Source organism: Dipodomys ordii, unplaced genomic scaffold (assembly GCF_000151885.1).
Source record: "Dipodomys ordii isolate 6190 unplaced genomic scaffold, Dord_2.0 Scaffold97, whole genome shotgun sequence".
Taxonomy (NCBI): Eukaryota; Metazoa; Chordata; class Mammalia; order Rodentia; family Heteromyidae; genus Dipodomys; species Dipodomys ordii.
In genome coordinates, this window is record NW_012267313.1 from 5,869,735 (window position 1) to 5,887,446 (window position 17,712).

The window sequence follows — 17,712 nt, forward strand, 5'->3', positions numbered from 1 at the left end:
TGGAAAATAAGAAAGTTAGAAAAGTGGCTCATAGGATTTGACACAACCCAGCTGACCTATAAAAACTGCTTGAGGAAAAACAAGCTTAGCCAAAGACAAGAGGTTCCTAGGCAGCTGGAAAGCAGGACGGTGACTTGGAAAAAAAGTGAGAATCCTTACAGTTTCTCCCATCTGGTCTTTTTTTTAAAATCTACTCTTAGGGGTTGGGAGTTTATAGATAGTCATATTTCATTTCAATTAGAATAAAAATTCAATTGTGAAAAAAACTATAAAACATGGAAATTAAGACATAATTTTCAAATGAGATTCTTTAGCCTAAAGCAACTTCTTTAAGAAACAGTTATAGAATAGGTAAAGATTAAGGGAGCAAAATGTAGTCTAGAAGAACAAAATTATTTTGCATTATCCACAACTTTTTATTCTTTGCATAATTACTTCCAGGAAGGCAGGTTTAAAGAATACACTTCGTTTTTCATAACAAAAAGGTAATACTAGTTCAAGTCTCTTGGTTCCTCATGGTCAGCATTGAAGAGCCAACTTGCTCTGTGGGAGTTTACTGCCATCTAGTGGAAATCTTAAGAAACAATTCCGTCTAGGACAGATTTGGGTTTTTCTTTTGTGGGGAGGGGGTGTGGGAGGTGGTGTTCCTTTTTGTGGGGAGAGGTGATGATAAAACTGCAGGTCTGTTGGGATCTAGGACTGCAGATATCTGAAGCATGTCCTAGATGACAGTGAGTGTTCTGGGCTGCAGACTGGCCCTGACACAGCATCCTTAAATAGCCAACCTACCTGTCTGTTTAGCAGAAAACACCTCTACTCAACACAAAATAACCAAGTCATTGCAACAATCTCAGAAATACTGTAATAGTAATTTTTTTAATTCTAGCTCAGTCTCACACTCCTCATAGAGGAAGAACAGTTTGAAACCAACTATCAAGCCATCTTAAGAATCAGCTTGATTTCCTTTCCTGTATGCTGATTTGGAGCAACTTAACCTAATCTCTCCAAGCTATAACTGCTTCAACCGTCACACACAGTGAACCTACTTATTTCAGTCAGGAACTTGGAGAACAGTGTAGAAACGTTTTGTACTGGCTACAGTAAGAGCTTGATTAAAAAAAAAAAAGAAGTAGGAAGCTTACGGTTTTCTTCGGAAAGTTAGAAATGAACAATAAGAATATTCTTACTGTATCTTAATAGCCTCATGCTTGAGGATAAAAATAACTTATTCCACAATATGTTATGAGAATTGTAGAGATAGTAATGGTAGTACCAGAATAAAACAGTTATTTCAATCAGAGAAAGGTTGGACAAACGGAATTACATGAAACTGCAGAGCTTCTGCATGGTAAAGGACATAGCTAGCAAGATCAATAGAAAGCCCATGGACTGGAGAAGATCTTTACTAGCTATACAACAGACAAGGGTCTCATATCTAAAATATACTTAGAACTCAAAAAATTAAACCTTCCAAAAACAAATCCTCAAAGAAACAACTGCCCCATTAACAAATGGACTACAGATTTCAAGAGTTTTCTCTGAAGAAATAAGACTGGCCAATAGACACATGAAGAAATGCTCAACTTCTCTAGCCATAAAAGAAATGCAGTTAGAATGGCTATAATCAAGAACTCTAATAACAACAAATGCTAGAAGGGATATGGCCAAAGGGAGCCCTACTACATTGTTGGTGGGAGTATAAACTTGTTCAATCACTTTGGAAAGCAGTATGGAGGCTCCTCAAAAGACTCCACATAGAGCTCCCCTATGACCCAGCAATTCCACTTCTGGGCATTTACCCAAATGTTTATAAACAAGACCACACTAAAGCTACCAACACAACTATGTTTATCCTAGCATTATTCACCATAGCTTTTCCTAGCATTATTCACGATAGCTAAGATATGAAACCAACCTAGATGTCCCTCAGTAGATGAATAGATCAAGAAAATGTGATATATATATATATATATATATATATATGAATTATATGCCTCCATCAGAAAGAATGACATTGCCCCATTTGTTAGGAAATGGAAAGACTTGGGAAAAACTCTTATTAAATGAAGAAAGCCAGTCCCAAAGAAATTTAGGTCCCATGGTTTCCCTTATTTGCAATAATTAGTTTACATATAGGATAATTTTATCAGATGAGCTGAAAAGCTCAAAAGCTATGTACATATGACCATATAAGATGATGCTAAGTGAAATGAACCCCAGTACATGGAAACAAGAGGTCTTTGTTGTTGTTTTAAATGTACTGTGTGATTTTTTTGTTTCCTTTGTATGTTCTTCGCTATGGTATATCCCCTGTTGTCACTGTCCTTGATTTTGGTAACCTGCATCTTGTATATACATTTGTGTAATCTGGGGAAGGGAAGGGGAATAACAAAATGCTGAAACAAGGACACAGGATGACCCACTGCAACAATGACACCCACAGACAGTATATTGGAAATGAACTTTGCAACATCGGTGGGGGGGGAGGAGTGTGGGAGAGGGAGGAGGGAAGGGATAGTGGGAGAGCAACAAGGGAAGGGGTAAGTAACAATGATGAACAAATAATGTACTCATTGCGTTACTCATGTAACTATAATCCCTCTGCACAGCATCTTTACAATAAAATAACATTTTAAAAAAAGTTATGTCTCAAAGGAGATTCAGCTACTGACAGTGATCTATATGTACCAGGTGCACATCAGAGACACATGTGTAATGAACTAGTTAAAAGAAGAAGAAGAAAAGACAAAAAAGAAAAATCTACTTCAATGTTAAAAGGAACAAACTTTTCTTAACCTCTCTAACTATATTAAAGGTTTAGAGTAGTAAACACGAATGAATCACGTGAAAACACTTAGGAAATGCTAGAAGTCTCCATATACAGACTCTATGATTAGTAAGTTTAGAGTTGGATCCAAGCTCACTGAACAGGTTCAGAGGTAAAGTGTCATTTACAATATCTAGTCAGTTGAAAATTATGTAAATTATCCAGAAAAAGTGTTCTAAGCAAAATCATGTGAACTTGGTCTGTTTAGTATATGAACAGAAGTATGTTGCAACTCTACAAAGCCTATCACAAGAGGAAACACTTCCTGGAGAATCTGAAAGAGCTACTGAAATAATCATGGCTATTTTACAATGTGCTCTCTTGTCTCCTGCTCTGTCTTGTGACTTGAACAGGAAGCAGGTTATCATCCTGGTGGTCAAAGCACTGATACAAGCTGTGGGATTTCTATTCAAGTCTAGAGTGGAGAAGTTCTCTGGAAGCTTCTGCCTTCAGAGGCCATGTCTGTGGTTTTCTAAGTGCATTCTGCTTCCCAGCACAGAATTCCTGCAAGACATGTCCACTTTTGCAACACTGTCACAAATACAGAATGCGTTAAAGTGCTTCTTGATTTTCTTCCAAGATACTTCAAAGGCAGAAAGGCAGAAAGGTGAACAAAGTAGAAATTTAGGGTAGTTTCATGCTACTGTAGATTAACAAAGGGTTAATTCTGTGGGCCTGGTGCTCAACAATAAAACATAAAACAAGCCATCTGAAGACTTGTACATAAACAATACTTGGATCCAAAGGCCCAGAATACTTCAAGCTGTCTGTCTTAGCAAAGATATTCAGCGCTCTTATTTTGCTGCAGGGACCCACCACATTCACCTGCTCCAAGGTGAATTGGAAGCAAAAGTAATGAAGGCCTGGCCTTTGCAGAGTGTGGCTTTATCCCACTCATCTGGGAACTTTGATCCCATGGTCAGCACTACTCTTGACCTAAACAGAGCTCAGAGATTCATTTGCGAAGAAAACATACAGTGGCAAGCTCCCCAAATTTCTAACACACAGTCTTAGAATAAAATGTCCATTAACAAAGGACTAGTTAATAATAATATAAAAAATCCAGCCACTATAAAGAAATACAAACAAGCAACAAAACAATACACATAGCATGAGCTTACTTTCATTAAAAAATTATGTGTAAATACTTTTGTAGCTAAGACATATCAAAACACTTCCCTTAGTGACTGACATTTCAGCAGGGAACACACAAAAAAGATAACAATAATAAGACTTTGATAGAGGCGTTATATAAAAAGCAAGCTGGTGAGGAAATAACTGAAGGAAACAAAATGGCTGTTCAGGGAAGTTATTGCTAAAGAGCTGACTTTTGTGCTGAGAGAAATAATGCCTAACAGAAGCCCATTACATGACTAGGAAGCCCATTACATCTAGGAAGACATCTGAAGCAAAGAGGAGCAAGTGCAAAGGCTTTGTGGGGGAAATGTCACCTCAAGAAGCAGAAAGGCCTGGTGTATGTCAGAGAGAAAGGGATCTGACTAGAAAATGTATGGGCAGGGTGGGTATTCACATTTGGCTACAAGTACTATAGTGGTGAGTTTTAAGCTGTAAGGTGACATGATTTAATTTATAGTTTTAAAAGTTCGTCTCAGCTACTTTGTGAAGAAGACTGTGGACAGACCTGAAGGGAAGCAGGGAGAATAATTTACAGGCTGCAGTCATCTAAGGAAACAGAAGAGAACAGATGAAGAGAAATGGACAAGCTGGCATGCAGCACCATAGGACTGGCACTTAGATGGAGGGAAGTCATCAACTACCAAAATATAAGGGCTTTTACACACCAGGGTTAAGAAAGTCCATGCCTCGATGGTTTAGCCAGGAACAGTGAAGGGAAAAGCTTCCTGAAGCACCTGGCACCACGGATTACATATTTAATTTATAAAATGAACAGGAAGCATTCACCCCATTCCTTCACAAACAGCCATCATGTTCAACCACGAAGGAAAGTCACTGAAAACCTGTCACTCACCATCAAAACTCCACAGCATAAGAAATGAGTTTCATACCTATCTACATCATATCAACAATTTAGGCAGGAGAAAATAAGTAATGAAAGTGAAGCTAGCTACTGGAGTTTTCTCCTTAAAGGAGAAAAATGCTCAGTTATTTTCAGATGTGTGGTAATAGAAGTAGATCCTGCAGACAGCATTCAGGAGGGAGGGGGATGTGTTCTACATTTCTTTTTCTTATAAACGGCCTTCTCATCTCCAAGGACCAATCCAGTGTGGGGGAAAGACACCTCTCAATCCTGAGGAAAATTAGTTGACTTCTGAGGCTGCTTTCTAAAGAAAAGTTTGCAGAAGCCAAGACACCTACTTCCCGTCAGTGCAGTCATGTGTCAAGGTGCAAATGGCCTACAGCTACTCAGACAGGTTCCACAAACCGTGAAGAGAAAAGGGATGTGGAAGGGGTGTGATCATGAGGTCATCCGTCATAATAGTCTATTTCTTGATGTGTGTGGTGGTATGATGGCAAATTCATTGAACAATATACTAATCATCTGTGTGCTACTTAATTATATATACTTTTTTGGAGGGGGGGGCGATCATGGGGGCTGAACTCGGTCTGGGCACTGTCCCTCAGCTCTTCAGCTCAAGGCTAGCGCTCTACCACTTGAGCCACAGTGCCACTTCTGGCTTTTTTTTTTCTGCTTATGTGGTGCTGAGAAATCGAACCCAGGGCCTCATGCATGCAAGGCAAGCACTCTACCACTGAGCCACCTTTCCAGCCTTATACGTCTATCTTATACTTCTGATTTTATTATGTTAGAAATGTCAATGTTGGTTGTTTTTTGTTTTTGTTTTTTTGTTTTGTCGGTCATGGGGCTTGAACTCTGGGCCTGGGTGGTGTCCTTCAGCTCTTCAGCTCAAGGCTAGCGCTCTACTACTTAAGCCACAGTGCCACTTTTCAGTTTTCGGGTGTTTTATTGGAGATAAGAGTTTCAGGGACTTTCTGCCGAGGCTGGCTTTGAACCACAATCCTCAGATCTCAGTCTCCTGAGTAGCTAAGTTTACAGGCGTGAGCCACTAGCAACCAGCTCACTGGTTCTTCTTTTAAAAACTTAACTTTTCTCTGTGTGTTCTAAAGACAGTGGTTCACATTTAGACAAAGATGAACGGTGCATGTGAAAGCATCCTTGTCTGGTATACCCCAATGATAGGCTCAGACATCGCATGCCACAAAAGCTTTTTATCTTTATACTATGAATCATAGGTAGGATTTTGCCTCAAGTAATAAACTGAGGGATGTCACAGAAGGTAGAAGACAGTATGTCTCATTGCCAGTTACCACTAATAAAAATGTTACTTCTAAACATCAAAGTTTCAAAACTAATTAGGTACTTTTTAGATACACAATTATTTCTTAGCTGCACAAAAATTACACCTGGGATAACAAATTTACTGGCATGCCAACTCTAGTCTACTGAGAACGGTTGCCTAGAAGCCCAGATTAGAATGACTAGATGCTGGGTGTGGCTCTGAGCGAGAATAATGTCTATGCTGCAGGCTCAGGATGGAGCACGGAGGGCACAGGTGTCTTGACAGCGTCAACACTTCCAGAGGTTAAAAGTATTTGTTTAGTTATGTAATGGTCCATACTGAAATGCACACAGAAATCAGTAATACGTTCTCAGTTGTTACACCAATTTAATTTATTCTTTAAAAGTCACATTTTGACATAAGCATAGAATAGAAATATATAATACATGCCTATTACATATTATTAATGTAAAAATTAGTCTAAATATTCTGTTTACTATAAATTACATCAGTAGAATAGGGTTTAAAGTCTTTACTAATGAGTCAAAAGCTTGATACTATAGATTGTCTTTAATATTTTGCATTTAATATTAAATTACATTTAATATCCTGTTTGCAAAATGGAACTGTCAAGTTATAAAATAAAATAAAATTGTAATCTTACTGTGTGTTATTATTATTATTATTCTTAGGTTCCTCTTAAGAATTGAAATTTTTTTCTTGGTGGATATTCTCTTCTTTGCTATAAACTAACTTATATGACCAATATTTTATAAGCTTTTCATCTGGTGATGCCTAACAAAAATAAATTTTTTCCACTAAATATACTCAGGAAGTCTTTAACCTTTAGATTCTTTTGTAGAATCAGATCATTTGCCTTGACACAAATTCAAAAATGGAAATACTCACCCCTAACTGTGGTGCCCCATCCCTTTATTCAATCACATCCATCCTGTATTAATAGCATTACCAGACAAGAGAGAAAAGTGAACTGAAATTTCACACTTCCACCTTTCACTTCTACATGACTTCTGAACAATCCTTATCAGGAGAGTAAGATAGATTTTAACTGATCACCCAATCTAAATCTAAAAATGTAAGTAGTCCACTGTCTCTTCTTTCCATAAGCCTCTATTTCCTAGTCATACTAGATGTGGTGCTTTTGCCTCATATTTCCCTTAAAAACATAGCCACTCACAAAAGAGCTCTGCTCTCCTTGCCCACCATGTTTCTACCCATCTACACCACACTGGTGTATCACACTTCCTACAGCGGCAAACCACCCACCCATTCACAGTTCCTGCCATTTCTTTTGCAATTCTACTCTCCTTATAATCTGGCTTTACTGTTCTGACCCTCACTCTATTCCATGACAGAGTCTAGTAATTACCTACTAAATGCTGATATCACTTGTTCTGGCAGGACATATGAAAATCTGGTAAAAGGTTTTCAGCCTCCTTAGCAGAGAGATGTAGCAAAGCAGTCCATAGCATAAGCAGAATTCTATGAAATCTTTTCAGGTGGATAAAACAATTCCTTCTCCCTCTGCACTTGGCATATGGACAGGAAACCAATCTGGTCAATGTTAGGACTTTGTGAAATCCAATTCTCGACTTTATCTTTGCCCTTCAGCAGCGTTAGGTACAGAAGATTCCTCAACATTCTTGAAACATTTACTAATCCAGTGTATCTTGCTTTTATTCTTATCTCCTTGTTCAGTCCTTCTTAGGCTCTTCCCTTTCTTTTGGTGCAGATAGTCTCAAAGATTTTTTCTGTCCATCTACTTAGTTACTCAATGCAAAAGTCTTGCAGTTATGAATTCCTTGTTTCTTTCCCAACCACAGGTGACTCTCATCAATAGTCCTGCTGGCTCCAAAACACACCTTTTACTGCTCTCCATCCTAATTGCTATTAAAGGTGACAAGCCAATGTCTTCTCAACTGATTTCTGCAGCCACCAGTATATGCCCCCATTCAGCTAGTCTATTTTTCAAATAGTACCCAACACAATCTTTGCAAAGTGGACTTACGTGTCTCCTCCCTGCTTAAAAGCTTCCAGTGTTCTCCACTGCCTTTTAGAATGCAATCTAAACTCCTCATGCAGCCTACACAGCCCAAGGTGACTCACTCAGCCTCCTCTCAGGTTTCCTCTCTATCCACTTTCATTTCCAGTGCTGGACTTTGGACACAATGCTTTTTTCTTTTTCCTACCTTCTGGGCTACTTGAAGGTTTTCATTACCAGCAATACCTTCCAAAATGCTCTTTCCTGCATCTCCTCATCACCAGCATGCCTTCAATTCCATGAGGAGCCTCTAAGCTAAGGTAGCAGCTCCAATACTTGATCTCTCACCAGTCTCACTCTAACTGGACTGTCTTCAAAAAGGCTACTGCATTGCTTATTCATCTTTGTATCATCTGTCACTCCTGACTCTGTTCTAAATTACGTGTTATCGGGACCCTTTAGATTTCGTTTACTACTGGATGCCTACCGTCTGAAAACAGATCCAGCATATAAGATGTGCCCAAAGAATCATTTGTAATTTAATAAATCAAGATAGAATTACCAAAAGTGAAAGTCACTCTGAACCATTATTCCAATGTTTAAAACTCGGAATGACAGACCTCAAAAGTACATGAGCAATTTCTGGTCACTTACAGTAACTGTGCTCTTACTTATTCTGAGGGCAAAGACATCCCTTAATGACTTAGATTCTTCAAAAGCCCTTCCTCCTTCTCAAGCTGAACTTTGAACACAGGTAGAGAGTTCATGTAGAATCATGGCTCCTGTCTCCTGAATAGCATCCTTCTCTTAGTTTCATGATCCCTATCTTCTTAATAGTTATAAATACAGAGTAGTTGGGGGATACCCCTACACAATCAAAAATTTCCTTACATTCCACTGTAGTTGTATTCTATAAACCATACTATGACCATTCAATTCCGGCCTAATTATCACTTCTTATCTGGCTAGAATCAACTGTATTTTGAGAGTAATACCTCATTGAAGTTAGCCAGTATCTCCTACTTCAGATCTACATACAATATCTAATGCATCCACCTTATGGCATCTACAATCAGTGCATTACAAGCCTTCTTCATCCTCTTCCTGTAACTCCTGACAACATTGAGCACTGCAAGCACAGGAGATATGTTCAATTCCTATTCCTAGGAGGAAGGCTACCTTGAAAGAGATCATTTTCACATGTGTAAATTACATGTGTATTATAAGCTCTCTTATTTTTCACACGGATAGGTAGAGTTAGTTATCTGACATAAACCAGCATCACTAGAAGCAAGAGAGTCATAAACAGGAAAGTCTCCTTTGGGACCAAACTCAGAACATAACTGCAGCAAGGAAAAGCAAGGCAGGGTCCAAGCTCATGTTGTGGGACACACTGAACAAGTCTCTCCGCCTGTCTCTCTATTGTTTTTTCCTGGTCTGTTGTTACTGGGCCTTGCCCTCTCTCTTGTTTTGTTGTTTGTTTTTTTTGCTCAAGACTGGCACTCTAACACTTGAGCGATATTTCCATTTCTGACTTTTTGCTTGATAGAGAGAAATAAGGGTCTCAGACTTTTCTGCCCAGGCTGGCTATGAACCATATCTTCAGATCTCAGCCTCCTAAGTAGCTAAGATTACAGTCTAACAGACTGGAAGTCTTGATGAAGCATTCTTACACTGCCTGCTATGGAAGACCTTACAGTGCCATTCAATTCCATGCTCCTCTACTAGAGAAGGAAAAGATGAATTAACTCCAATTCTGAATAAGGGTTATTTCACGTGGTTGGGTATTTTGGTACCATTCTAAAAGGATCTATAATTTAATGTTGTATCATTTGGCTCCAAAACACATTGGCATCTCATTTAAGCCATTCAGGTAGATTCATAACTGTTAAGAAGTTAGTAATTACAAAACACTATGACCACTTGAAGACATTCTGTATTTCAGCATGATGTTAATATTCTGGTAAAAAAATATTCTCAAAAAATGTACTAATAGCTAAATACTGACAAGTAAGATGACTAGAATAACCTGTGGTGTGTGATTAAGAAATTAAAAATACCGGGTACCAGTGGCTCATACCTGTAATCCTAGCTACTCAGGAGGCTGAGCTCTGAGGATTGCAGTTTGAGGCTAGCCTGGGAAGAAATATACCTGTGAGACTCTTATCACCAATTAACTATTCAAAAACTGGAAGTGCGCTGTGGCTCAAGTGGTAGGCCACTAGCCTTGAACACAAAGAGGCTCATGGACATCACCTGAGACCTGAGTTCAAGCCCCACACTGGCAAAAAAAAAAAAACACAAATAAAAACAAAGCTGTAGGCTCTAATCTACTATAATGATTTCCTTTAACTTGTATAGACAGTCTGAGTAACAATAATTTTTAATGAACTGTCTCTGACAAGTGTAGCAAGGGATAATCTGTGGGGAATTCATGTTATTAACTTCTATACATGTCTCATTAGATTCCAACATTCCTATGCTAGTATGATCTGAGTTTATTTTTCCCCTCCAAAGCTCATGCTGAGGTTTGATCCCCCAAGTGTTGTTGGCAGCGAGTGTTGGGGAGGTGATTGGAAGACACCAATGCTCTTGTTATTCCCATGGGCACTTCCTCAGCCATCTTTCTTGCCTCCTCTCTTGCCATATGATCTCTTTACCTTGAGCCCCTCACCAAAACCTGAAAAAAGTCAGTACGATGTGTTTGATTTCCCAAACTGAGCTAAGTAATTTCCTTTATAATCTTTCTATCCTTGCGTATTTCGGTATATCAACAAAAAAAAGAGCGAAAATGCCTGCTTATTTCTTGCCTGTTCCTTAATTGTGCACACTGAAATTGTCAGAAAATTCTAAGCAATTACACTAATCAATACCAAGTCAAATTTTATTAATAAACCTATATTCCTCAATCTCACTGAGAATCAGAAGGGTTTAAAGCAAATATAAATCATCTTTTTAAATCTTCATTTCATTAATGAAATTGTGTATTCCATGCCTGTCCATATACTCTACAGGAAAATGCAGAGCTACCTCTTTCATTATAATTATCTTTTACATTCATTCCAAAGAGTTCTACTTTTTATAATTTGTTCTTAGAGGAATGTTCCTCTCCCTCTCAATCACTGGTTTTATGAACCTCCCCTGTGTGTGCCTATGTTCCGTCAAAACTGGAAGAGTGAAATCAATGTGACACTCTACTCACAACACTGTGTGATCTTCTGGATGTTGGAAGAGATGCGCTGTGCCAGCTGGGCAGGGTCCCCACCAATCCCTGGAGTGTAAGACATGGCTGATTTGCTGACTGATTAATTTCATCAGATGTTGCTGTACTGTGTGGATTCCTAAGCAGTCACCTAAAAAAAACATAAAAATCACACAAATGTATCATTAAAGTTAATGGCTTACATTTTCCAAATTACCAATGTGAATTCAAGGCTAAAACCTGGCAATGTAAAACATTTAATAACAAAACTTACTTAACTTAAACATGTTCAACAATACATTTTATGATGGAAGCTAAGCTCAAACCGTATTCCTTCTGAAACTTTTTGATCTCCCCAAGAAAAATTATTAAGTGCTATATATATATATATATAAATATATATATATATATATAATTTTGTTTGTATACTTTTCTTCTTAATACAATTTCAAGCTAGGTATAAGGCAAGGCTCCCATGCTATTTGTATTTCTCTAACAGTTCAAACAACTCTTTGTTTAGAATATTTAAGTATCAAATACAACACAAACTTTGGGCTACCCCAGAAATTTCATTCTATCTAATGTAACAAACAGGAAGCAGGTCAGGAACACATGAGTAGCAGGTCTCTTATCTCTTAACTGATAAGAGAAACAATGTCCTATAATGCATTCATGACACTTTTCTGACAAAGCAAGGAGACTGGATCACTCTTCTGCAGCAGCTGGCATCTCAGGGTAGAAGGCAAAGTTGGGATGCTGCTGCAAGAGGAAGGGAAGATAAAGTTTCTTCCTTCTTCAATGCACACCATACCACTCAGGGCTTTGAAAGGTTATAAAGGGGTGCTGTTGTACATAACAAAAAGTAGCACCTACTTCCATACTCATCTTTCAATAAGTTACATGGGAATATTGCAAAGTTGTCAGGGACAATGTATATAAGCCAACTCTACTGAAAGCCTGCTACATGCCCCACCATTAAAAGAAGCACCTGGGATATATTAAACAAAATAAACAAGACATAAAGACACAGTATCTGAATCTAGATGACATAGCAAGACCCTGTCTCAAAAACAAACAAAAACATGTGCTCAAATCAAGCTTGTCATTTAGGAGAAAGGAAAAGATATATAAACCAATGAAATCCAATATAAATCAATATATGGTCATGTGATAGGCAAAAGTGATGGACTACATAAGAGAAAATACCACTACTCTTGTCTAGAAAGTCTTTGTGGAACTGAAAGTTAAGATTGCAATAATTAGATATGACTGCACTGGAGAACCAAGGCGAGGCAGGAAGAGCAGGGCAGGCACCTGCATACCAAAGGAAGGAGAGCTGCCTGGTCAGTTCATGGCTGGGGTACATGGGAGGCAACAAAGAAGGAGGAGAAATGACCTAACATTTACTACATATTGTAAAATGAGAAATAGTGTCTAACTTAACCACCTCTTCTTTAAACAGTGTAATTCTTTCAATGATGAACAAATGATAGCTTCTAAAGATTCAGTAACTTGTCCAAAGTAATAACCCACTCACTGGTGGAGGTGGGATTTAACCCCAGGGTTCCGATTCCAAAGCTACTCAAGCTTGCTACAACAGTACTCTGTTGTCACAGAAGAGGGAAGGTTTTGTTCCTAGGTTTAATTTGAATATGCTACAATAAGGAACTGGAGATTACTATGCTAGGAGGAAAAAAGAGACCCCAAAGATAGTAATATGCTCAAGTATCTTACATAAACTGAAGCAGTATTTGTGATATCCTACAAGCATTTTCCTCTATACTTTAAATAATCACTACATTACTTACAACGCCCAGTGCAAGGTTAATATTTTGTAAAGAATTGCTCTACTGTACTGTTCAGAGAACGATGAAATTTCAAATTCTGTCCAGAAGTAATTAAGAATTATTTTTGATACATAGTTGGCTTAATCTACAGATAAAGAACCTCAGGATATGGAGTTGGCTGTGTCTTTGTCCTAAGGGACAGGGAGGGAGGAAGTACAACAGCCAAATTGTTGAGACTGAAACACAGTACCGGTTCCATGTGTGGGACTCGGGTGCAGGTTGCAATGTGCAGGGCTATCTAAGAGACCTGGGAACTTTTAGATGCTCCTCATTTTTATGTTCCACGGGCTTACTTTATCTCTGAACTGAGTCAGAGAGAGAGAGAGAGAGACCCCAGATTGACGTAATTTAATTTTCCTCGAGGAAGCCTTGGGCTTGGGCCTGCAGCCACTTGAAGAGCTGTGGCCCAAACAGAACAAGTCTAGACCTGAGGAATCAATCATGTTGACATTCTGAGCATCCTACAAACCACCAATTGGGTCTCTCAATTTTGCATCCTTTATAAAACAAGAATAGCATTCATAAGGATGTATGTTTTACCCAATATACAGCTGAATCTAGACTCAAAAAGAAAATAGTATGACATGGCTTTATAAGTGGGACTAGGCAGGAAGGTAATCAGCAGTGAGGAAGGCAAAGAAGAGGGTGGTAGGCAGGGTGCTTATAGCAGCATATTAAACGAATCTAAGGAAATAGTATTATAAACCCCCCAAAATGATTTAAAAGGGTCAGCAATGTAAAAGAGTCAGTAATATGGCTGTGGGGAATTTGATCAAAGTGCATTTTATACATGCTATAAATCTAACAATAAAGCTCCTTCATTCACTTCTGCTAATAAACTTTTTAAATATAAAAATCTTTATTAATCTATCATTCAAATATTACACAATTCCTCCACTTAAGGTGCATAACCCAATTAACTTTTAAAATAGTAACACAGTTGTGTAGCTAGCACCATAACACTTTGGAGAACATTTTCACTACTGCAAAAACCAAACCCAAACCCATCCTGGATTTCTTCCCAACCTCAGCCAAGGACACTGCCAGTCTACTTTATGGCTTTATAAGTTTGCCATTCTGTATATCTCGTACGAATTGGGATTGTACACATGTGTTCTTTAAATATGTTCTTTGTGGGTGGCTTCTAACTCTTCATGTTTTCAAGGCTCAACTGTGTTGTAGTATCAGTACCACATTCCTTTTCACTGCCAGGTAGTATTCCACCATGTTGATGAAGACAATATTTTTTTTACTCAATGATTATCTTGCCTTCTTTCTTTTTCCAATTATATCTCTAGAAAAACTGCTTATGAACCAACACAAACACACTGTCAATGAGAAAATGTTTCTTATTAATGAACTCCCTTAGGGGCTTTGCCACCTGCATGGCTCCATTTCAACCATGGAAACAAGTGAATCTCACATCCATGTCTCAAAGTTATCCTCTTTTCTTTCTAGTGTCTACATGTGGTTGAGACACACTGTAATTTATCATCTGCCTGGTGAGCTGTCAGTGCAATGGGCAACTAGAAATCTCTACCTTGGGCAAGACACTTAGCATCTGGGCCTTTTGCCAGGATTAAAATGAGATAACACAACCAGGAACCAAGCACTTCCCTATGCAACACGGGAAAGTTCTGATAATGCACTTGTGACTACAAAGCCTGCATCATCAGAGGTATACAACCACATAGCCACTGCAGCCTGCCCTCCCCCCCCCAACACCTCCCCTCCCGCCCCCCAACCCAACCAGAGAGTGTTATCATAGTCCTGTCAATTTATACTTCAGCCTAGTTATGACTGAAGAGTGAAATGCAATTTGCAAAAGGACTTATTTCTACATACTGTGCTTTTAACATTCATTTTCTTGGTTCTTACAAAATGCCTAGGAGGTCAGTATAATTACCATAGTGATTTTCACATGAGGAAACCGAGGCATAATTAGAAGAAGGAAGTTACTAAACATAAGCCAAAGAGGCAAAATTTGAAACTAAACTTAGGCCTTCTTATGTTCTTAAACATTAGACTATACTGCTTCCTGCGTCACAAAAGTACAGATGAATCAACTCAACTGAAAAAGCCAAGTGTTCTACCCTTCTGCAGACCTATATGAAGTTTGGCTATCTATAATTCCTAAATTAGGATAACTATGTGAGTTGATCAAGGCAACACTGTTGAATAGTACACATCTTTTCTGAATTGTTTTACTAATAAATGATACCTAAAAGGCAACAATGGTTGGCTCTCCTTATGCAGTATGAGAAGTAAGTAAGCCAAATGGCCAACTTTACCACAAAAATATATAGATAAATGAATATATAAACAGCTAACTATAAAGTTTAAGGTAATGCAAGAAAGCTAAACTAATGCTAAGTTTTTCAGATGTTTGCTTTCTTATACTCCTCCCTAGTCCCTAGCCTGGATTGCTGTGCACAGAAGTACTCTGCTTGAAAGCTCACGTAGAATTCCTAGTGTCACTGATCAGGATAATTATCATAACTTATTATCTATACTTCATAGTCTGTTACTACCTACACAAGCTAAAAAAATGAAAATTGAGTTAAATCAAAGTTACATAAGCTAGCTTTCAAGTGTTCAGAAATGGCATGTGGCTGGTGGCCAACAGCATGGCCAGTTCATTTATACTCTATTTCTCAGCAGAAAGTTCTATTAGGCAGTGTTCAACACACCATCCCAGTAATTATTTCTATTAAGATATATGAGCATATAAAGAGAAAGAAGGGGAAGGAAGATCAAAGTGAAATACTCATAATAAGAGTATTCTCAAGGCTGCTTCTTTCTCAAGAAGGAACAAAGGGAATATAGAATTCGGAGTTTCAAACTTCTCCCAGTCACTAGTATGGCATCCTTAAGATTTCAGTAAGCATAAACTTCATACATCTAGCCTGAGAAAAGAAAGAGGTCAGTTTCATTTTCTTAATCATAAACATTAGCATAAAATAATGAATTTCTCTTTACCATGTCCTTTAAAAATGGGAGAGATGTGATTGTCTGTATTGTGGACCTGTTCTAGTCTTCATACTTGGCTACATGACAGGTGCTAAACAAATGTGGAATGCCCACCCAGCCTGAAGGTAAAGATTATCATTCTAAAACAGTGAATTCCAGTGACTTCTTTGGATCTAAATAATGCAAGACCTGGCACCTTTCTGGGTATAGATTCTTATCTCTAAAAGGCTCTTCCCATGTTGTTCATATGACTGGCTCCTACATCCACCTGCTAGAGACACGTGATCAGAAATAGGAAGTCACCACTGCTGCCACACCACTGTTCTCCTAGCTTCACAACTACTCCATAATACTTGTCAGCATTTAAAATGATCCAGTTCCCATACATCTTACTACCTATCTTGACTTCTAGAATACAAACAGGAAATGGCCAAGAGCACAGTACATAAGAGATGCTCAGCTAATTCAAGGGTGTTCATTCTGCAATGAGTACTCTCTAGACAAACTACATCCACTGCATTTCGCAGCTTGGTTCCTCTACTATTCCACACCAGTTAGCTATAAAGCACCAAGATTTTCTCCTACCCCTTTCATGCATTAAACTTTCAAAGTACATTGAACCATAGCAAACTTTACTGAGATTACACGTGTTTCAGATGATTTACTTTTCAACCACCAGCAGTTTGACTAAAGTCAAGATTGACTTTTTAAAATTAGGAGTGGTGTAAGTAAACTATCTGAAGAAGTTAATATGATATCACATTAACTTCTACAGACCCTTTAGAATCACAACCTAATCCTTAACTAGTCACAAGTCTGGGGCCAACTTCTCAAAGCAGTTTACAAAGGTTCATCTAAGCCACAAATTAACATTTTTATCAGTGTCTGCCTAGAATGTAGCTCACAGAACATCCCAGAGCAGGAAAACGACAGAGGGGAGGAGGAGGGGCGGGCATCCACCTCCAACATTATGGGCAACACAGCATTTCATAATCACTTCCTTTTTCCAGACTGTGGGCAACCTCAAAATATATATATATATATATATATATATATATATATATATATATAACCATAGTCATGATGCTCGGAAGTGATGAAATTTCATGTACAAAAGGCACAAGAAAATGTGAAAAAAAATATATAGTAACATTTGACCAGAAGGGCATTTATCCTTTTTTTTGGTCTACACTTGATCCTAGAAAACAAAAGGCAAATGAAAATTCTTGAAATATTTTTGTATTATAAAGGTGTTTGTGCAAACTAAAGGCACATATCAAGGTTAATTGAGTGAGGGGGGGAGGGAGAGGGGAAGAGAGGAAGAGAGAGAGGGGGAGGGAAGGAGGAAGGGGGAGAGGGAGAGCGGGGATTGTCAGTTACAGTAGCAATGTTGTCAAAGTCATCACGCCAGACTGACTGGAAGAAAAATGGAGACACAAAGCGCTTCTGGGCAGGAGCAGAGGGCTCCTTCACTAAGGCCGTGTTTTTCAGTTACTCTGCAGGAGAAGTTAAAAGCATTTTTTTCCACCCTGAGTTCACGTGAAGAACAGGTCAGCCGGCCGCGCCGCCGGGGCTGGGGCGGG

The 17,712-nt window shown here is 38.5% G+C and overlaps 1 protein-coding gene across 1 annotated transcript in view; it reads right to left on the reverse strand.

Moving 5' to 3' along the window:
- The window catches only part of Stx7 (syntaxin 7), a 32,374-nt gene that overhangs the window by 14,116 nt on the left and 546 nt on the right, over positions 1-17,712 (reverse strand). Inside the window, exon 2 of the mRNA XM_013026876.1 lies at positions 11,313-11,463. Coding sequence (XP_012882330.1) covers positions 11,313-11,397 — 85 coding nt within the window. The 5' untranslated portion in view covers positions 11,398-11,463. The remainder of the gene's footprint in view (positions 1-11,312; positions 11,464-17,712) is intronic.